Here is a 21,714-nt window from a genome sequence, read left to right as displayed (position 1 = left end):
AAGAACATGTCAGAGGCTGCGAGTCACTTTTCGAAGAACTCACCTCCTGACTCCCCAAAGCCTGTCCTCCATCTACAAGGCACAAGTCAGGAGTGCGAATGAGACTCCACTGGCCTGGATGAGTGCAACTCCAACCACACCCAAAAAAGCTTGACGCTATTCAGGACAAAACAGCCTGCATGATTGTCAACCCATCCATAAACATTCACTCCCTCCACCACCTGTGTCACCCCATCCATAAACATTCATTCCACCACCAAACAATGACAGCTGTGTACACCGCCGCACTGCAGGATCTCAGCAAGGCTCCTTAGGCACCACTTTGCAAGCCCATGAAGGAGTTTACTACTGTCTAGAAGGACAAGGGCAACAGACACATGCAAACACCACCACCTGGAACTGGCAGAAAGAGGCCCTTCGACCCATCATGTCTGTGCCAGTAATCAAACAACTATCTATTCTAATCTGGCATCCTTACCTGGTCTGGCCTACATGTGACTCGAGCCCACTGCAATGTGGTCCACTCTTAGCTCCTCTCGGGGACGGGACACAAATGCCGGCCTTGCAGGGATGCCCACATGCCATGAATGAATATTTTTTTTTAAGGTGCTACTAAGACAGCTGATGCCTCAATATGGGGGGCTGTAAACACGTGCCATGTACAGCTGTTAATGTGTTAGGAATATGAGAGGCATCCTCAGTGCTGACATCTTTTTCCACTTTCTGTACCACCCCCTTCATGCCCTCTCCAAGCTCACTTTGCCTATGAGATTCGCTTGACTCCATTCACATTAGGCTGAGGACCATCCAATTTTCTCTTTCCTGAATTTAAATGGTTCTCACTCTTTGGGTGCAGTCCCCCTGGCTCAACAACACCCAGCCAAACTCAGAAAAGAAGCCACATTCTCATTCTGTCATTGTAAATCATCACACCATAACTAACCCCCCTTTCCTCTCCAAAGTCTTTGAATGTGTCATCATCGCCCAAATCTGTGCTTAAATCCACATTCAGAACTGTCCAATCAGCTCTCTACCTCTGTCACATGACTGAAACTACCCTAAATTCACAAATACCATACCATCTGTCACAGCGGCCATTGCATCATCCCCCTCCTCTTCAAACTTCCACAGCCTATGACATTACCCAAATTACTGGGAGTGCTAGGATTCATGGTAAAAATAGAAAGAACTGATGTTCTATCAGGTTAAAGGTGCTGGTGGTGTAGTGGTATTGTCGCTGGACTCGTAATCTAGAGACCCAGGGTAATGCACTGAGGACCTGAGGTTTGAATCCCACCACCGCAGATAGTGAAATTTGAATTCAATAAAAACCTGGAATTAAAAGTCTAAAGGTGACCATGAAACCATTGTCAGCTGTCGTAAAAACCCATCTGGTTTACTAATGTCCCTTTAGGGAAGGCAATCTGCCGTCCTTACCTGGTACGGCTTACGTATGACTCCAGAGCCATAGCAATGTGGTTGACTCTTAAAATGCCCTCAGGGATGGGCATAAAATGCTGGGCCAGCCGGCGACGCCCCCATCACATGAATTACGTTTGAAAGGGTTATTGTCTGGTAAGGGATCATTTGCGCCCCCTCTGTTTGTTTCTGTAGGTCATTATGGATACAGGGGGCCGGGTGAAAGCTGAATCGTTCCCTGATCACACCTCATTGGTCATTGAGATGGCTGAGAAAGATGATTCTGGACCTTACAAGATTGTGGTACAAAACGAAGCCGGGGAGGACAGTGCTCAGTTGAAAATAAAGGTAGTCGGTAAGTGACCGCTGTGTTTTTAGTCATTGCTTCGAAGGATCTTGAAGGGTTTCGGTAGTTAAATAAAGGGAAACTGCCTCCATTTTCTGAAGGATCAAATGATGGAATAAGAGGCAGCATAAGGACAAACCTACTTGGATGGGATTTTTTGATCATGCCGGCTCCCAAACTGGAAATTCCCGCCTGAGGTCTACGGACCTTTAAATGGTCTTTCAAATTTCCCGTCCTGCCCGTGACAATTCCCGAGGCAGGCAGGACCAGGGAATTTACCCCATTGTGTGGTTAGGATTTAGAATGCACTGCTTAATAGGATGGTGGTTTTCTATTCAGCAATAGATTTTAAAGGGAAAGTGCATGAATATTTGAAGGACAAAATATTGCCAAGGTATGGAGAAAAGGCAGGCAAGTGGATTGCTGTCTGTAAGAGATGTGTTTAATAGACTTAATGTGCTGTACTATTTTATATTATTTTATTTATTGCCCATCCCTACTTGCCCTCGAGAAGGTGGTGGTGATCCACCACTTTAAATCACTGCAGTCCATCTGGTGTAGGTACACCCACGGTGTCATTAGGCAGGGAGTTCCAGGATTTTGTCCCAGTGAAGGAATGGCGAAATATTTCCAAGTCAGGAGGATGCAGTGGAATCTTGTGCCCCTCCTCATGTCAAATTTGATGGTGGGAGGCATTTAATCAGATGAGAAGTTGGCAGAAGGGGATCCTACCAATTCCACCCCAGTTAGGTTCATGGCAGGAGGGCTTATGGACGGCCATCCCATCCCACCATGAATTGATGCCTTGAATACAATTAATGCCCACTTAAGGGCCCATCCCACTGCTGTTAGTATTAGGCCAACTTCAAGGGCACGATTCTCCGGTCTGCCAGCCATGTTTTCCTGGGTGGCGCGTCCTCACTGGCAGCGGGATTCTCTGTTCCCATCACCTGCCAATGGGATTTCTCATTGTGGCCATCCCACGCCACCGGGAAATCCAAGGGTGTGGATGCGCTGCTGTGCAATGGAGAATCCTGCCAGTGGAGACTCACCGTGCAGTGTGTACAACAGGTAAAGCCTTTTAGGATTGTGTGTAGGTTCCTGGGTTGTGTGGGGAGGGGTGGTGGGAATGGTAGGGGGAGGGGGGGGGGGGCTCGTTCAAAGGCACTCAGCGGCCGATTGAGGGATCTAGCATCAGGAGATGTGGAAAGGGGCATGTTGAGAGCTACCATCTGCCCATGTTGTGCTGACCCCACTCACCCACAGCTCCTACCATATAACCTCTCTCCTGCCATTGCTCACCAATGGCCTGGAATCAGCTCTTACCTCAGGCATCATGTGGGTGTCATACCGGCAGCAAGTACTGCCTCCCTGCTGGCACTGCCTTTCAATAGAACTGTGGACCTCTCAGCAGGCAGTACTTTCAACCCAGGGGTCCCTGATCCTGGGCCACAGGCCTGTTAAGTGCCTGAGTGACATATGATGCAGCGAGCTTTCCAGTGTGTTTATTGCCTGGTCTGCAGCTGGCAGCTGGCGGTCTGCAGCTGGCAGCCTCCATAAGATTCTGCTCATTGGGGCTAGCATCTGGGAACTTTCAATGTCTTGATGATGAACCCAGTATAGAATCATCCTGCAGAATGTTGAGAGGGCATAGTTTGTGAGAACATAGCAGTAATATCGGATCTGTTTTTGTTTTGCAATAGACGTCCCAGATCCACCTGCCCCACCGATAGTTACTGAAGTTGGAGGTGACTGGTGTTCGATGATGTGGAATCCACCCGATTATGATGGAAGCTCCCCAATTCTAGGTAAAGTTCCATTGGAAACTAGGGGAAAATGGAAATACACAGCAAATTGCTGATACAGGGAGAAGGCAGGAGAATGGGGATGAAAAACGTATCAGCCATGGTCGAATGGCAGAGGAGACTCGATGGGCTGACTGGCCTAATTTTGCTCTTGTAACTTCTGGTCCTTTGGGCTTATGATACCTGGAATGAAGTTGAGTTAGTATATTTCATAATATTTACAGATTTCATAGAATTTACAGTGCAGAAGGAGGCCATTCGGCCCATCGAGTCTGCACTGGCCCTTGGAAAGAGCACCCTACCCAAGCCCACACCTCCACCCTATCCCCGTAACCCAGTAACCCCACCCCACCTTTTGGACACGAAGGGCAATTTAGCATGGCCAATCCACCTAACCTGCACATCTTTGGACTGTGGGAGGAAACTGGAGCACCCAAAGGAAACCCATGCAGACACAGGGAGAACGTGCAGACTCCGCACAGACAGTGACCCAAGCCTGGAATCGAACCTGGGACCCTAGAGCTGTGAAGCCACTGTGCTATCGTGCTACCCTTTAGCTCCTTTCCAACCTTCAGGCTGCACCCAAGTGCCTTACAGCCAATGAGGTATGTGTGGAAGTATGTACTGTTTAGAATGTGCAGAGCCAATCTGTGCATAGCAAACTCCCGCAAACAGCAACGTTATAATGAGAAGAAAATATTTTGGGGACCCGAAAATATATTTGAGATCTGAAAATTGGCTACTTTAAAACAGCACATAAATAGCTGTATGTTAATGTATTGTGACACTAATAAAGATTATTATTATTATTACCTGATTCTGACTGGGGCCACCCTCCCCTTAAGGCCTGTTGATCTCCAGACTTTCCTCCCACCCACCACCCTAACCTATCCCACATTATCCCGCTCACAAACCCCCTGACCTTCCTCAGGGGTTTGACAGGTAGATGCTGAGAGGTTGTTTCCCCTTGTGGGACAGTCTAGGACCAAAGGACATAATCTCAGAGTAAGGGTCACCCATTTAAGACAGAGATGAGGAGGAAGTTTTGCTCTGAGGGTAGCGAATCTGTTGAATTCTTTACCACAGAGAGCTGCAGAGGCTGGGTCATTATGTTGAAGTATGTTTAAGGCTGAGATAGTCAGATTTTTAATCAGTAAGGGAATCAAGGCTTATGGCAGGAAAGTGGAACTGAGGATTATCGTATCGGGTCAGTCATGGGTTCATTGAATGGCGGAGCAGACTTGATGAGCCGAACAGTTTACTTCTACAACTAGTCTTAACATCTTATTATCTTTCTTTCAATCTCACTGAAGACCTTCTGCTTTCTGTCTCAATCATTTCTGACATGAATTCAATAAATTTACCGGAGTTGCACTTTAGTATGGGTGTGGGGCGTTGTAAATGGGGTGGGGCTATGTGAGAAGGACAGGGTTCCGTTAATCAGTTGAGTGGTGAGTTGCTGCTATTTAATCATGTTTTTTTCGGGTGCGATTCTCCATTATATTCAGGTTACGTCATCGAGAGAAAAAAGAAGCAAAGCTCTCGATGGATGCGACTCAACTTTGACGTATGCAAAGAAATGACCTTTGAACCCAAGAACATGATTGAAGGGATTCCCTATGAAGTCCGTGTGTTTGCTATCAATGCCATTGGAATGTCTAAACCCAGTGAGCCATCAAAGGCATTCGTCCCTCTTGGTAAGATTAAGTAAAGTTTGGTGTTCTGGCTTTATTTTTATTGTTTCCAGGATGCGGGTAATGTTGGCAAAGGCGGAATTTACATTCTCCTTCTCTAGCTGCCCCAGAGAAGTTAATGGCAAATTTTCTCCATCATTTCCTATGGTGATGGAACTCCTGGTGATAGATAAAGTTTCAGGAAATGTACCCAGGAGCAGTGATAAAAGACAAAGTCAGGATGGTGTGTACAGAAACCTAAAGGTGGTGATGTTCCTGTGCATCTGTTGCCCTTGTCCTTCCAGCTGGTAGAGGTTGTGAGTTTGGAAGGTGCTGTCACGGGAACCTTGGTACGTTTTGCAGTGGATCACGTGGTACGCTCTGCTGCCGCTGTGTGTCAGTGGTGAGAAGGTGGATATTGAGTCCAGTGGTAGAGCTACTAAGCTGCTCTGTGTTGGATGGTGTTGCTGGGGCTCCAGCACACTGTGAGCATTCCTGAGTTGAGCCTTGCAGATGGTAGAGAGACTTCAAGAGGTTCAGAAGTGAATCAGTTGTCAACGGAGTACCCAGTTTCTACCCTGATCTTATTGACATATCTTATCCAGTTCAATTTCTAGTCAGTGATAACTCAAAATGTATTGGTGGGATGCGGGGTGGGATCACAACAAGGGGCAGGTCAAGGTGGGAGGGCTGGGATTTCTCTTGTTTGAGATTATTGTTATGTGGCATTACTAAGCCAGCTCAAGCTTGGATGTTATCCACAGCTGCTGAAGTCTAGAAGGGGCTGCATGCTTATTGCAAGTGCTGTGAGTGGAGCTGAATATTATGGACAGAATTTTACACCCTCCACATCCACCCCCACCTCTCCACATCCCCAGTGGGTTCTGAGGTGGGGCGAGGGGCAGCATGAAATTGTATTGACAGGATTCCCTTTGGCTCCCTCAACCTTGCAGTGATTTTGCACGGGGGGGCCGTCAGAGCCTCGGCCCAGAAGTCCACCCTTGCTTCAGTTAGGGCCCTTAAGTGCCAATTATGGCCATTTGAGGGCCGTTTTCTGCCCAGCTTCAATTTTTAGGCTGGTTGGAAGATGATAGCTCACAGGAAGAAAACCGGAAATGAACAGTTAGATCTCGGAGTGAGGGGGAAGGGGGTGGGGGGGTTAACCACCTCCATCAGAAGCACCCTTCTGACTGGAGCCACCCCCCCCTTAAGGCCTGTTGATCTCCAGACTTTCCTCCCACCCACCACCCTAACCTATCCCACATTACCCCGCTCACAAACCCCCCGACCTTCCCTACACTCCCCACCCGGACCTCTAACACTTTTCTCTCCAGTTTCTGCTACTTAGACTCAGAAAACCTCATACAGCGCCTCTTCTAGCTACTACAGCACTGCTTCTGAAGGAATTGGAGATCTTCCAGCCAATCAGATTGCCTGGCAGCTCTCTAAGGCGGGATGTCCTCTCAAGTTGGGTGGGTAAAGTCCCTCCCTTTGCTGATCAGTGATCGTTAGAGTGTAAAATGGCAGCGGCGTTCTCAGAGAAAATGTATTCCTCACTGACTCCCCACAGAGCCCCCGCCATCCTGAACATTCAGGCCAATGAAATCAACCTCACTCCTGATTTTCTGATGGAAGGGCAGTGGATAACGATGCAGTGCTAAAGATTGCTGGGTTAAAGAAGATTCCCAAAGTGATGTACTGAGGTTACGATAACTGAACTCCAAGAACCTCACCATCTTCCTTTGTGTCAGGTATGATTCCAGCTGGGAGTGTTTTCACTTCCTGGTCTTCAGCTGCTTTGTCTATATCTGGGTCAAAGCTGTGAAGTGTTCTGGAGCCAAGTGGCCCAAACAGAACCCCAGTTAAGCATTGATGAGGAGGTTACTGGTTAGCGAGGTGTTCTTGATAGCATCACCTGGATTGGCGTCACCTGGATAATTTTCCATATTGTCAGATAGATGGCATGGCCGTACCTGTTCTGCTCATGTGCCAATTTTGAAAAGCCTCACATAGGTCTCTAATTCACCAGTTTTCCAACATCAAAAAGACAGTCTCCTAATCTCTTCAGTTTCCGGGATGATTTTACATTGATAATACCTCATTACTGTAATTGTCTTGTGTTTCTTTTCTCCAGCACCAACCAGTGAACCCACGCTCCTTTCTTGCGATGGCGTGACAGACACCAGCGTATCCCTCAAGTGGAGGCCTCCTGAACGTATTGGAGCAGCAGGGTTAAACGGTTACCGCATTGAGTACTGCCTTGAAGGAAGTAAGCCACAAATGTTCTAAAGAGAACAAAGCACTTTATGATAAATAATGTATATAAGAATTTCTAGACAAAAATAGACCAAGGTCAATCAAGTTTAGCTTCTACCATCCTGGTAGTCACATGATACAAAGGAGTCATTGACCAATCACAGTGATCAATCGTTACTAATGAATTTGTAACAGATCCAGACATGAGGTAAGAAAAATTCTCAGTGGGAGGAAGATTTGATTTGGGTGGGATTTTCCAGCCCTTCCCATCAGTGGTCTCTTCCAATCCCTCTGAGGTTGACACCCATGGCGTTCCCCAGTGGCGGGGTCAGCAATACATGGAAATAGCCATTCACTTTGACAGGACCAAAAGATCTCGCTGGTGGTCAATGACTCAACCCCTCCGCGGGGTTGGGGGGGGGGGGGCCTGAACACTTCAGCCGATGGTTTCAATTATTGCATCCCAAAATAGTAAATTATCTGAATCAATTCAGCCTTGATGAATGTTTTAAACCATTTTCGATCTTTACCATTTTGTGTGACTTTTTGTTAGTTTTTGACTCCAGGGGCGGGATTCTCCGTAATCGGCACGATGTCCGCTGACCGCCGCCAAAAACGGCGCGAATCAGTCCGGCATTGTGCCGCCCCAAAGGTGCGGAATTCTCCACATCTTGAGGGGCCGAGCCTTTACCTTGAGGGGCTAGGCCCGCGCCGGACTGATTTCCGCCCCACCAGCTGGCGGGAAAGGCCCTTTGATGCCCCGCCAGCCGGCGCGGAAATGACTTTGCTGGGCAGCGCATGCGTGGGAGCGTCAGCTGCCGCTCACGGCATCCCCGCGCGTGCACAGTGGAGGGGGTCTCTTCCGCCTCCGCCATAGTGGAGACCATGGCGAAGGCGGAAGGAAAAGAGTGCCCCATGACACAGGCCCGATCGCGGGCCGGGCCACCGTGGGGGCACACCCCGGCGCCAGATCGCCCCGCGACCCCCCCAGGACCCCGGAGCCCGCCCGCGCCGTCTGCTCCCGCCGGTACGGTAGGTGGTTCAATCCACGCCGGCTGGCGTGGGTTGACAGGGGCGGGACTTCGGCCCATCGCGGACCGGAGAATCGCAGGGGGATTCCCGCCGACCGGCGGGGCGTGAATCCCGCCCCCGCCGAATATCCGGTGGCGGAGAATTCGCGACACGGCGGGGGCGGGATTCACGCCTGCCCCCGGCGATTCTCCGACCCGGTTGGGGGGTCAGAGAATCACGCCCCAGATTTCTGTCTATTTGGATGGTTCAATTTAGACATCTTCCATTTGACTTCATTGGAATTGCAGGACCATTAGAATGCTTGAGTATGAACAACAATGACAACATATATTTAAATATCATCCTTAACATGGCATCCCCTCCACAACACAACTGTGATACTGAGCACCAAATGACATATTAGACAGGCAGCCAAATGCTTGATCAAACAGGTAGGTTTTAAGGAGTATTTTATAGGAGGAAAGCAAGATGGTGGGTTTAGGAAGGGAATTCCAGAGCTGGGAGCCCGGACAGCTGAAGATACAGCCACCAATGGTGGGATGACTAAAATCGTAAATACTGAAGGCCAGAAATGGAGGAGTGCAAACCTCTGATGAGGGTTATAGGGGCTGGAGGGGGTGAGACCAATAAGGGACTTAAAAATAAGGATGAGAATTTTTAAATGGGATATTCCACCCCTACACCCACCCCCTCCCCCCATCCCCCCCCCCTCCCCCCCCCCCCCCCCCCCCCCAGCCTCAACAGCTTTTTGGGAGAGAGTTCCAGATTTCCGCTCCCCTTTGTGTGAAGAAGTGCTTCCTGACATCACCCCTGAACAGCCTGACTCGAATTTTGTCCTGGCAATTTTTTGTTTTATTTCAAATATTGTTCTGCCCCTTATTCTGGACTTGTCCCATCAATGGAAATAAATAGTTTATCACCATCTACCCCATTAACTCCTTTAATCTCGTTAACCACCTCAATTAGAACATTTATTCTATACTCAGGGGAATACAAACCTAGTCTATGCAAAACAAGCTGTAATATGTAACCCTCTGAGCCGCCATCGTTCTGATCAATCTGTGCTGCACTCTCTCTCAGGTCAAAATATCCTTCTTGAGGTGTGCCGCTCATTTTATTTAATCACAGTTTTCATTCTGCATAACAAAGAGTCATTTTTCCTTTTTTCTTGCAACCTAGCAAACGAATGGATTGTGTCGAACAGTGAGCTGACTGATAAAACCAAATACACGATTAACGGCCTCCCAACTGGGGAGAAAATCTTCGTGAGGGTAAAGGCTGTGAATGTGGCTGGTGAAAGCCCTCCGATCAGCATGACAACGGCCATTCTAGTCAAAGAGGTTGTAGGTGAGCAGCTCTTTCCGTCTGACAATAAATCATCAACTGTTGGCTATCCTGGAGTCAAGGCCAAGGGTAACCCAGCCCCGATGAGGAGATTCCATTGAAAAGTTCGACCTTCTGGGCAGCAAGGCTGGGAGAACCCAGCCAGTTTATTTTTGTGTTGGCTGCCAGGAACCAGGAATTACAGGCATGGAAGGGGCTAGTCATGCTATATGTCTTAGTCTATATTAGGCTGTTGAGGTAATGTTGGATGTCTCTGAGTGTATATTTAGGTGTCCATATGTATGCAAATATGTTAATTTTTATAATTTTCCATGTGTGTTTGTGTACATTTGTGCTTATGTGTATGTCGTACCTGTGCATAAGTTTGTTTGCATGTGTAGTGCTGCCAGTGCATATGTGTTTCTGTAGGATTGCCTGTGCATCTGTGGATGTGTGTGCCTGTGCATCTGTGTTTGTTTGTGTATGTGTGTGCCTGTGGGTCTGTGTTTGTTTTTGTGTGTGTATCCCTGTTTGTATGTGATCCTCACACACACAGATATTACTATAACTTACTAATTAATCTGTTCTCTAACCCTCATCTCTTTCAGAACCCCCAAAGATCCGTCTCCCTCGACAGCTGAAGCAAACATACATTCGCAAAGTTGGTGAGCCGCTGAATCTTTTAATCCCTTTCCAGGTAGGGAATGCATTTCAGTGCTGAGGATTCAATTTTTAAAAATGTATTCGATCTCAGGATGTGGTGCTAGGCCAGCATTTATTGTCTATCCATTATTGCCCTTGAGTTGTTTTCTTGAACCGCTGCAGTCCCTGAGGTAGGAACACCCACTTGCTATTGGGGAGGGAGTTCCAAGATTTTGACCTTGTGAGTGTGAAGGAATGCCGATATATTTCCAGTAAGAAGTCTTACAACACCAGGTTAAAGTCCAACAGGTTTGTTTCGAATCACTAGCTTTCGGAACACTGCTCTTTCCTCAGGTGAAAGAAGAGGTAGGTTCCAGAAAAATATCTATGGACAAAGTCAAAGATGCAACACGATACTTTGAATGCAAGTCTTTGCAGGTAATTAAGTCCTTACAGATCCAGTGAGAAGGATAATCACTGGTTAAAGAGGTGTGAATTGTCTCAAGCCGGGACAGTTGGTAGGAATTTGCAAGCCCAGGCCAGATGGTGGGGGGTTGAATGTAATGCGACATGAATCCAAGGTCCCGGTTGAGGCCGTACTCATGTGTGCCGAACTTGGCTACAAGTTTCTGCTCGGCGATTCTGCGTTGTCACGCATCCTGAAGGCTGCCTTGGAGAACGCTTGCCTGAAGATCAGAGGCTGAATGCCCTTGACTGCTGACGTGTTCCCCGACTGGAAGGGAACATTCTTGCCTAGTGATTGTCGCGCGATGTCCGTTTATCCGTTGTTGCAGCATCTGCATGGTCTCGCCAATGTACCAGGCTTTGGGACTTACTTTCCTGCAGCTTATGAGGTAGACATCGTTGGCCGAGTCGCACGAGTATGTACCACGTACCCGGTGGGTGGTGTTCTCACGTGTAATGGTGGTCCCCATGTCGATGATCTGGCATGTCTTGCAGAGATTGCCATGGCAGGGTTATGTGGTGTCGTGGTCACTGTTCTGAAGGCTAGATTTTTGCTGCAAACAATGGTTTGTTTGAGGTTGCGCGGTTGTTTGAAGGCAAGTAGTGGGGGGAGTGGGGATGACCTTGACAAGATGTTCATCTTCATCGATGACGTGTTGAAGGATGCGAAGATGTCGTAGTTTCTCCGCTCGGGGGAAGTACATAGTACTGGACGACGAAGGGTACTCTGTCGGTTGTGCCCCGTGTTTGTCTTCTGAGGAGGTTGGTGCGGTTTTTTGCTGTGGCGTGTTGGAACTGTCGATCGATGAGTCGAGCGCCATATCCCATTTGTACAAGGGCTTCTTTCAGCTCTGTAGATGTCTGTTCTGTTCCTCCTCATCTGAGCAGATCCTGTGTAGACGGAGGGCTTGTCCAAAGGCGTTGGCATCTTTAATGTGTTTCGGGTGGAAGCTGGAGAAGTGGAGAAATGTGAGGTTATCCGTGGGCTTGCGGTAAAGCAAAGTGCTGAGGTAACGACCTTGATGGAGATGAGTATGCAATAGGATTGGATAAATGATAGAGAATCATTTCACAGAGATAAAAGTGAATTACTGTGGATGCTGGAATCTGAAACAAAAACAGAAAATTCGCAACAGTTCCGACATCTGTGGAGAGAGAAGGGGACTAATCTTTTGAGTCTGAATGACTCTTTGTCAAATAATCACTTCACACCTCACACCGATTTTATACGTAGTGACTTCGACAGAGATAAATCACTTTTCATTCCACACAATCTCTCAAAGTCAGGATCTATCACCATTTTCCCATTTCCCGACATGGCTTCACTTTATTTCAAATATAACAAGTTGCAAAAGAAAGGGACTGAGAATAATCCTTGTCTTTACAACTCATGAACAAACCTGGTGGTTCAGCCACTTCTTGTAGGATCCATGTGCATTCTATCCTGTGCTGTCAGCTGTGGCTAAGTGGGTGGCACTTTCACCCTTAAATTAGAGGTTTATGGGTTCAAAGCCCTCTCCAAATACTTAAACACATCAGGCAGTATTGATTGAGTGCTGCACTATCAGAGAGTCAGTACTGAGGGAGTGCAGCACTGTCAGAGGGTCAGTACTGAGGGAGTGCAGCACTGTCAGAGGGTCAGTACTGAGGGAGCTCTGTACTGTCCAAGGGTCAGTACTGAGGGAATGCTGCACTCTCAGAACGCCAGTACTGAGGGAGTGCTGCACTGTCCGAGGTCAGTACTGAGGGAGTGCTGCAATGCCAGAGGGTCAGTACTGAGGGAGTGCTGCACTCTCAGAACGCCAGTACTGAGGGAGTGCTGCACTGTCCGAGGTCAGTACTGAGGGAGTGCTGCACTGTCAGAGGGTCAGTACTGAGGGAGTGCTGCACTCTCAGAACGTCAGTACTGAGGGAGTGCTGCACTGTCAGAGGGTCAGTACTGAGGGAGTGCTGCACTCTCAGAACGTCAGTACTGAGGGAGTGCTGCAATGCCAGAGGGTCAGTACTGAGGGAGTGCTGCACTCTCAGAACGCCAGTACTGAGGGAGTGCTGCACTGTCCGAGGTCAGTACTGAGGGAGTGCTGCACTGTCAGAGGGTCAGTACTGAGGGAGTGCTGCACTCTCAGAACGTCAGTACTGAGGGAGTGCTGCACTGTCCAAGGTCAGTACTGAGGGAGTGTTGCACAGTCATGAGGTCAGTCAGTAATGAGGAAGTGTTGCACTGTCAGAGGGTCAGTATAGAGGGATCGCTGCACTGTCAGAGGGTAACTAATGAGGGAGTGTTGCACTGTCAGAGGGTCAGTACTGAGGAAGTGTCGCACAGTCATGGGGTCAATATTGGAGGAGTGCTGTGCAAGAGTCAGTACTGAGGGAGCGCTGCACTGTTGGAGAGTCAGTATTAAGAGAGTGCTGCACTGTCAGAGGGGCAGAACTGAGAGAGTGCTGCACTGTCAGAGGGTCAGTACTGAGGGAGTGCTGCATTGTCAGAGGGGCAGTACTGAGGGAGTGCTGCACTGTCAGAGGGTCAGTACTGAGGCAGTGCTGCACTGTCAGATGGGCAGTACTGAGGGAGTGCTGCACTGTCAGAGGGGCAGTACTGAGGGAGTGCTGCACTGTCAGAGGGGCAGTACTGAGGGAGTGCTGCACTGTCAGAGGGGCAGTACTGAGGGAGTGCTGCACTGTCAAAGGGTCAGGACTGAATGAGAGTTGCACTGTCGGAAGGTCAATACCGAGGGAGTGTTGAACAGTCAGGGGGCCAGTATTGAGGGAGCGCTAAGTGTCAGAAGATCCGTACTGAGGGAGCATTACAGTATACGAGGGTCAGTATTGAAAGAGAGTTGCAGTGTTGGAGGGTCAGTATTGAGGGAGCATTGCACATTCTCCCCGTGTTTGCGTGGGTTTCGCCCCCCCACATCCCAATGATGTGCAGGCTAGGCGGATTGGCCACACTAAATTGCCCCATAATTGGAAAAAACGAATTGGGTACACTAAATTTATAATTTTTTAAAAAAGTATTGAGGGAGCTTGCTGTGCATAAATTGGTTTGTTGTTTTCCTATAACAGTGACTACATTTAAAAAATAAAATACTGAATTGACTTTGAAATGCTGGAAGGATGTGAAAGGTGCTCAATAAATGTACATTGTTTCCATGCTTTTGAGGAGTAGATTTTCTGTTCCTGCAGATTTCCAACCAAACACTTAAAGTCAAAATCAACCCAAAACCTATAAAATGTACAGCCGACATTCAGCTGATTACTGTCCTTCCAAATAAACCTTGCCTGTGATTCATTCCATGCCCCAATGAAGAAAATAGCCACAAAAATGATTTTTTGGACTATTTGGGCTGCAGCCCTGGCCCGTCACCTGAGGTAGCATTCTGAGAGAGCGTTTATATTGTTAAAGTGTTTGCATATCACACCAGCCTTAATGTTGCTGTAAAAATCCAGAGTCTGGGCCCTACATAACCTCTGAAAAAGCAAACTAAGATCCCACCCCCCCAGCCCATCCACCCCCTCCTCTGACCAAACCACCCATGTGATACACAATCAATACCCTTGAGTCCACGTGGAGTCATATCGATTCAGCTTTAATCAGATAGAACTGTACCCAGCAGCAAAGTTACAGAAGTGAAGGCTGCTGGGACGGCATTGGTTCTTATACCCCGCCTCTCAGGGCGGGGCTATGTACATTGCCCAATGGTAGACCCCGCGGTCTAGCCAATGGTTATTCCTCTCCCTGGTACCGCAATACCTGGTATTACCACATTCACCCCCGGTTGAAAAAAGAGCCAGCGGGGTGATGGCCAGTATTACTGTCGCCTTTTCATGGTAGGACCAGGTATTGCAGGTACCACGCTATCGAGGGTTACATAGAAAGTTCTTGCGTTGTTAATTTTCCTCATGGTGCTGCAATCAGACGATCGGGCGGCCTGGTCGTCCTGCTGGAGCGTCTAAGTGTCGGCGCTGATCCTGGTGAGGGCCCCAGCAGTAGTGGCTCCGGGAACGTGGTGTCTTCCTCCCAGGCAGTTTCGTCGCCCCTAGGCGGCGCTGTAAGGTCGAAAGATGGGCAGAAGTAAGGGGTGCCTGTAGGGGGCGTCGGTGCCTGCTCGGCTCTGGGTCAGGGTTCTGGCAGCAGTACTGACCCTCCGGTCAGGTACGGAGGGGGGGGGGGGTGGCAGTGGCTCTGGCGAGCGTGGTGCTCCGGCGGGCGCCAGGTCCCGGAGGGAGACCGTATCTTGGCGACCGTCGGGGAACACTACGTAGGCATACTGGGGGTTGGCATGCAGCAGCTGGACCGTTTCGACCAGCGGGTCCGAATTGTGCGCCCTCGCATGTTTCCGCAGCAGGATGGGTCCGGGTGTTGCTAGCCAGGTTGTGAGCGAGGTCCCAGAGGAGGACTTCCTGGGGAAAACAAGGAGACGTTCATGAGGTGTCTGGTTCGTGGTAGTACATAGCAGTGACCGAATGGAGTGCAGGGCCACTGGGAGGACTTCTTGCCAGTGGGAGACTGGGAGATTCCTGGACCGAAGGGCCAGCAGGACGGTCTTCCAGACCGTTCCGTTCTCCCTTTCTACCTGCCCGTTTCCCCGGGGGTTGTAGCTGGTCGTCCTGCTCGAGGCGATGCCTTTGCTAAGCAGGAACTGGCGCAGCTCGTCGCTCATAAAGGAGGACCCCCTATCACTGTGGATGTATGCGGGGAAACCGAACAGTGTAAAAATAGTTTGGAGGGCCTTGATGACGGTGGTTGTGGTCATGTCCGGGCAGGGGATGGCGAATAGGAACCGGGAGTGTTCATCAATCACGTTCAGGAAGTACGTGTTGCGGTCGGTGGAGGGGAGGGGGCCTTTGAAGTCCATGCTGAGGCGTTCAAAGGGACGGGAAGCCTTTATCAGGTGCGCCCTCTCTGGTCGGTAGAAGTGCGGTTTGCACTCCGCGCAGATTTGGCAGTCCCTGGTGACAGTCCTGACCTCCTCGATGGAGTAAGGCAGGTTCCGGGACTTAACAAAATGGAAGAACCGGGTAACTCCCGGGTGGCAGAGGTCCTCGTGGAGGGCTCGGAGGCGATCTACTTGTGCGGTGGCACAAGTGCCGTGGGATAGGGCATCAGGAGGCTCGTTCAGCTTCCCGGGACGATACAAGATCTCGTAATTGAAGGTGGAGAGTTCAATCCTCCACCACAAGATCTTGTCGTTCTTAACCTTGCCCCGCTGTGCATTATCGAACTTGAAGGCCACCGACCGTTGGTCCGTGAGGAGATTGAATCTCCTGCCGGCCAGGTAATGCCTCCAGTGCCGCACAGCTTCCACTATGGCCTGGGCCTCCTTTTCGACCGAGGAGTGGCGAACTTCGGAGGCATGGAGAGTGCGGGGGAAGAAAGCCACGGGCCTGCCTGCTTGGTTGAGGGTGACGGCCAGAGCTACGTCAGACGCGTCGCTCTCGACCTGGAAGGGGACGGACTCGTCAATGGCGCGCATCGTGGCTTTTGCGATGTCCGCTTTGATGCGGCAGAAGGCATGGCGGGCCTCCGTCGACAGGGGGAAGGTTGTGGATTGGATTAGGGGTCGCGCCTTGTCTGCGTAATTAGGGACCCATTGTGCATAGTAGCTAAAGAAGCCGAGGCAGCGCTTTAGGGCCTTGGGGCAGTGAGGGAGGGGGAACTCCATAAGGGGGCGCATGCGTTCGGGGTGGGGGCCTATGACTCCATTTCGCACTACGTAGCCTAGGATGGCTAGACGGTCGGTGCTAAACATGCACGTCTCCTTATTGCAGGTCAGATTCAGGAGGTGCGCGGTCTGGAGAAATTTACGGAGGTTGGTGTCGTGGTCCTGCTGGTCATGGCCGCAGATGGTGACGTTGTCAAGATACAGGAACGTTGCGTGTAAGCCGTACCGGTCAACCATTCGGTCCATCTCACGCTGGAAGACCGAGACCCCGTTTGTGACACCGAAGGGAACCCTTAAAAAGTGGTAAAGCCGCCCATCTGCTTCGAAGGCAGTGTACTGGCGGTCGCTATTACGGAGGGGTAGCTGGTGGTAGGCAGACTTGAGATCCACCGCGGAGAAGACCTTATATTGCGCGATCCTGTTTACCAGGTCGGCAATACGGGGGAGGGGGTACGCGTCCAGTTGCGTAAACCGGTTGATGGTCTGGCTATAGTTGATGACCATCCTATGCTTCTCCCCGGTCTTAACCACCACTACTTGAGCCCTCCAGGGGCTGTTGCTCGCTTCGATGACCCCTTCCTTCAGCAGCCTCTGGACCTCGGACCTGATGAAGTTACGGTCCACGGCGCTGTACCGTCTGCTCCTGGTGGCGACGGGTTTGCAATCCGGGGTGAGGTTCGCAAACAGGGAAGGTGGGTCGACCTTAAGGGTCGCGAGGCCGCAAACCGTAAGGGGGGGTATAGGGCCGCCGAATTTAAAAGTAAGGCTTTGTAGGTGGCACTGGAAATCCAGTCCCAGAAGGGTGGCGCTAGCCCCGCCCTGAGAGGCGGGGTATAAGAACCAATGCCGTCCCAGCAGCCTTCACTTCTGTAACTTCGCTGCTGGGTACAGTTCTATCTGATTAAAGCTGAATCGATATGACTCCACGTGGACTCAAGCGTATTGATTGCGTATCAATTTAATCAGATAGAACTGTACCCAGCAGCGAAGTTACAGAAGTGAAGGCTGCTGGGACGGCATTGGTTCTTATACCCCGCCTCTCAGGGTGGGGCTATGTACATTGCCCAATGGTAGACCCCGCGGTCTAGCCAATGGTTATTCCTCTCTCTGGTACCGCAATACCTGGTATTAACACACCATGGGTGATGCCAACCACCCCAGATTGCTCCAAAGTCTGTGTGCACAAACAGGCAGGATAGAAAATGTCCTTTTTGTCATTTTGATTTGATAGTCGAGAATCATCCAATCAGTTAACAAGTAATCTGTTCACTTTTCAATGATGCTGGAAAGGCAGTACTCCACGTTGGGTGACTAATGGCGATAGAGTGGGGGTGGGGCGGTCATGTGATGAAACGTCCAGGAATACATCCGATCAGAGACTCTGCATGAGAACAATGACCATCCTTCAAAAAATTATTTAATTGGCTGGGAAGCCCTGTGGACACCCCCCCCCCCCCTCCTCCCCCACACCCCCGAGTACATGAAGGTGCTGGTTAAATGGCCTTCAGAGGTTCAGGGTGGCAGCTAACCACCACTTGCTCAAGGGCAATTAGCGATGGGCAACAAATGCTGGCCTTGCCAGCGGTGCCCAAATTCTGTGAAAGAGTGAGAAAACTGCGGGTTCTACCTGAGCTGTTCATCCACAAAATGTTCGCAAATGCTTTCTATCAAACACGGCAATATGTGAATATTAGAACATAGTGAAATGATTGCCTTATTGAAAATGAGTTCTTCTTGGTCAAGAGTCATGTTCATTTGAAAATGAAGAACAAATAAGTGACGGGATATATACAGACTGACATTGAGGCCCCTGTCTGTCCTCTCGGGTGGGTGTAAATGATCCCCTTGGTGCTGTTCAGAGGAAAGCAAGGGGAGTTTTCTCCAGTGTCTTGAGTACTATGCCCCCACAATAATCTGGAATTTAACTGTGTGGGGAACAGGCCACACACAACCAATTTTTTCTTTAAGATTGACTGTGCAGTAATCTTAAAGCTTCACATAATTCGACAAATAAACTGCATGCAGTGAAGAGAAATCTGGAAGAATTTTAGTCTTGTCCGCTATTTATTCCTCAACCAAGATCATGAGAAACAGGTTATCGAGTTATTGCTGTTTATGGGAGCTTGCTATGTGGAGATTTGCAGCCATGTTTCCTTCATTATAACATTTCGAAAAGCACTTCATTGGCTGTGAAGAGGTGCTCCCGAGTATTGGAAAGTCCGATATAGATGCGTTGGCATAGTGATATTGTCACTGGATTAGTAAACCAGAGACCCAGAGTAATGCTCTGGGGACCCAGGTTCAAATCCTGCAACGGCAGATGATGAAATCTGAATTTAATAAAAATCTGGAATCAAAACTCTAATGTTGACCATCTAACTAAACCACTGTCAATTGTTGTAAAACCCCATCTGGTTCACGAATGTGAGGGAAGGAAATCTGTGGTCCTTACCTGGTCTGGTATACATGTGACGCCAGACCCACAGCAATGTGGTTGACTCTTAACTGCAAGGAATGTGCAATAAATGCTGACCCAGCCTGCGACATGCACGTCCCAAGAACAAATAAAAAAAGTACCTTCCTTTTGTGTTATGATCTTCCAGCAGTCACAACGTGAAGGAGCTGATTCTGTCCATCGCTACAAAATCAGTGTTAAATCAGAGTTGGGTAATGCACTGTTAATATAATTAACATTTTTTGCTAGGGTAAACCTCGGCCAAAAGTTATCTGGACAAAGGATGGAGATCCTTTGGATTCAAATACAGTCAACATCCGCAACACGGATGCCGACACAGTGCTGTTCATCCGCAAGACTGAACGCAAACACTCAGGCAATTATGAGCTGACAGTCCAAGTGGAGAAGATTCAGGACAAAGCCACAATAGTCGTTCAAGTAGTTGGTATGTGAACGGTGAGCTAGAACATTTCACACTCACACAAACCTGTGATGTTTCTGATCAATAGGAAACAATTGGGAGGTTGTATCCAAATGATTGAGCTTGGGGTCAAGCTATGTTAATGCTAGATGTCACACACCTGAGTCCATGTCATGGTTTATGTGAGCCTCTGCTGACCCCAATGTACCTCGGAGCCAGCTTTTAGCTTCAGTGGTAAACATAGCTGCCCCCCAATCAGAAGATCCCAGCTTGCTTCTCACTTCCAAAGAGTCCAGGCAAATGGAGATCTGGGGCGGGATTCTCCGACCCCCCGCCAGGTCAGAGAATCCCGGGAGGGAGGCATGAATCCTGCCCCGGCTGCCATATTCTCTGGTGCCATCTTTCGGGCGGGAGCGGGGGCGGGAGCAGGGGCGGGATCGTCGCCACGCCGGTCGAGGGGCGTTGACAGTGTCCTCCCCGGCGATTCTCTGAGCCCCGATGGGCCAAGCGGCATCCATTTTTGGCCAGTCCCGTCAGCGTGAATCACTCAACTCAAGCACCAGCGGTACCTGGCAGGAGAGTATGCGTGGGTGGTCCTCGGGGGGGGCACGGGGGGATCCGGCCCCGGGGGGGCCCCCATGGTGGCCTGGCCCGCGATCAGGGCCCTCCGATCTGTGGGCGGGCTTGTTCTGTGGGGGCACTTCTTCCTTCCTCGCCAGGCCCATGTAGGGCTCCGCCATATTGCCTGGGGGCCGGCACAGAGAAGAGAACCCCCTGCGCATGCGCGAGAATACGGCGGCCGGTCCATGCATGTGCGGAATCATGTCGGCCGTTCCGCGCATGCGCAAACTCACGCCATCCCTTCGGCACCGCTGGAGCGGCACCAATCCCTCCGCCATCACCCTAGCCCCCTAGAAAGGTAAGAATTCCTCACCTTGGGGGGCCGTTGACGCCAGAGTCGTTGGCGCCTGTTATCCCGCCGGCGTGGGGCTTAGTCCCCAGAAGGTCGGATCCCGGCCCTGAGCTTCGAACAGAGCATTTGGATTGGCATGGGTTATTAAGCCCCTAAAACTCTCCCCTTTCATAACCACTCCCCCGACGTCCACACTTGACCGATGTACTGATGAATCAGTGTTAACCTCACACCCTGTCAGATTGTTACTCAGACTGTGAATCCTTCAAAATGTCTCTGGGAGAAGCCATGTTGTTAACATGAATTCATTGGGCAAAGGATGTAAAGATTTATTTCCTCCTTTGAATGTGATTACATTAGCAATAGAAGAGTAAGTTTAATGTAGTGAATTTCCACCTGATTTTCTCCTCCTTCTCAGAGCTAGTAGAAGGATCTGGATCTATTATATTAATAGAAGGCAGACATGCATGGATCTCTCATATCCCTGGTAGGGGTATCTTTGGCAGTAAGCTGAAACTTGTTTATCTTTGGCTGTAGTGGGGTATGTCACTGGACTAGTAATCCTGAGGCCCAGGCTCTGGGGACGTGAGATCAAATCCCACCACAGCATTCAATTAATTATTAAATCTGGGATTGAAAGCTCGTCTCAGTAATGGTGACCATGAAACTGTCATCGATTGTCATAAAAACCCATCTGATTCATTAATGCCCTTAAGGGAAGGAAAGCTGCTGTTCTTACCTGCTCTGGCCTACATGTGACTCGAGACACATAGCAATGTGGTTCACTCTGAAATGCCTCTGAAAGGGCCTAGGAAGCCATTCGGTTATATTCAGGAAGGTGGCGCACTACCACCTCCTCAAGTGCAATTAGACATAGGCAGCAAATGCTGACCTTACCAATAATGCCCAATTCCTATGAATGAATAATAAAAATAAAGGGTGGGAGCTACTCTTGAGATGGATATAGGCTTTATCTTACATCCCTTGTGGAAGGCAATCTATGTTTTGGAGATCTGATGCAAGAAGCTAGAAGAAATCTCCAGGGTCTTTGGATGTGTGGGTGGTTATCAATATTGCACCAGGAACCCGAGTTCAATTCCAGCCTTGGGTGACTGCCTATGTGGAAATTGCACTTTCTCCCCTTGTCTGCGTGGGTTTCCTCCGGGTGCTCCGATTTCCTCCTACAGTCCAAAGATGTGCAGGTTAGGTGGATTGGCCATGATAAATTTCCCCTTAATGTCCAGGGATGTGCAGGTTAGGTTACAGGGATAGGGGTGCTCTTGGGAGTGGACATGGATAGA

At 49.5% G+C, this 21,714-nt stretch overlaps 1 protein-coding gene across 16 annotated transcripts in view; it reads left to right on the top strand.

Moving 5' to 3' along the window:
• The window catches only part of mybpc1 (myosin binding protein C1), a 203,378-nt gene that overhangs the window by 139,178 nt on the left and 42,486 nt on the right, over nucleotides 1-21,714 (top strand). For all 16 annotated transcript variants that reach the window (XM_072484804.1, XM_072484802.1, XM_072484799.1 and 13 more), the window contains 7 exons: nucleotides 1,615-1,774; nucleotides 3,469-3,573; nucleotides 5,079-5,267; nucleotides 7,378-7,512; nucleotides 9,711-9,878; nucleotides 10,463-10,551; nucleotides 19,329-19,524. In XM_072484804.1, the coding sequence (XP_072340905.1) occupies nucleotides 1,615-1,774; nucleotides 3,469-3,573; nucleotides 5,079-5,267; nucleotides 7,378-7,512; nucleotides 9,711-9,878; nucleotides 10,463-10,551; nucleotides 19,329-19,524 (1,042 nt within the window). The remainder of the gene's footprint in view (nucleotides 1-1,614; nucleotides 1,775-3,468; nucleotides 3,574-5,078; nucleotides 5,268-7,377; nucleotides 7,513-9,710; nucleotides 9,879-10,462; nucleotides 10,552-19,328; nucleotides 19,525-21,714) is intronic.

The sequence above is a fragment of the Scyliorhinus torazame genome, chromosome 19, assembly GCF_047496885.1.
Source record: "Scyliorhinus torazame isolate Kashiwa2021f chromosome 19, sScyTor2.1, whole genome shotgun sequence".
Taxonomy (NCBI): Eukaryota; Metazoa; Chordata; class Chondrichthyes; order Carcharhiniformes; family Scyliorhinidae; genus Scyliorhinus; species Scyliorhinus torazame.
The sequence above is the reverse complement of the archived record's forward strand: the minus strand, read 5'-3'. Positions and strand labels throughout refer to the sequence as shown.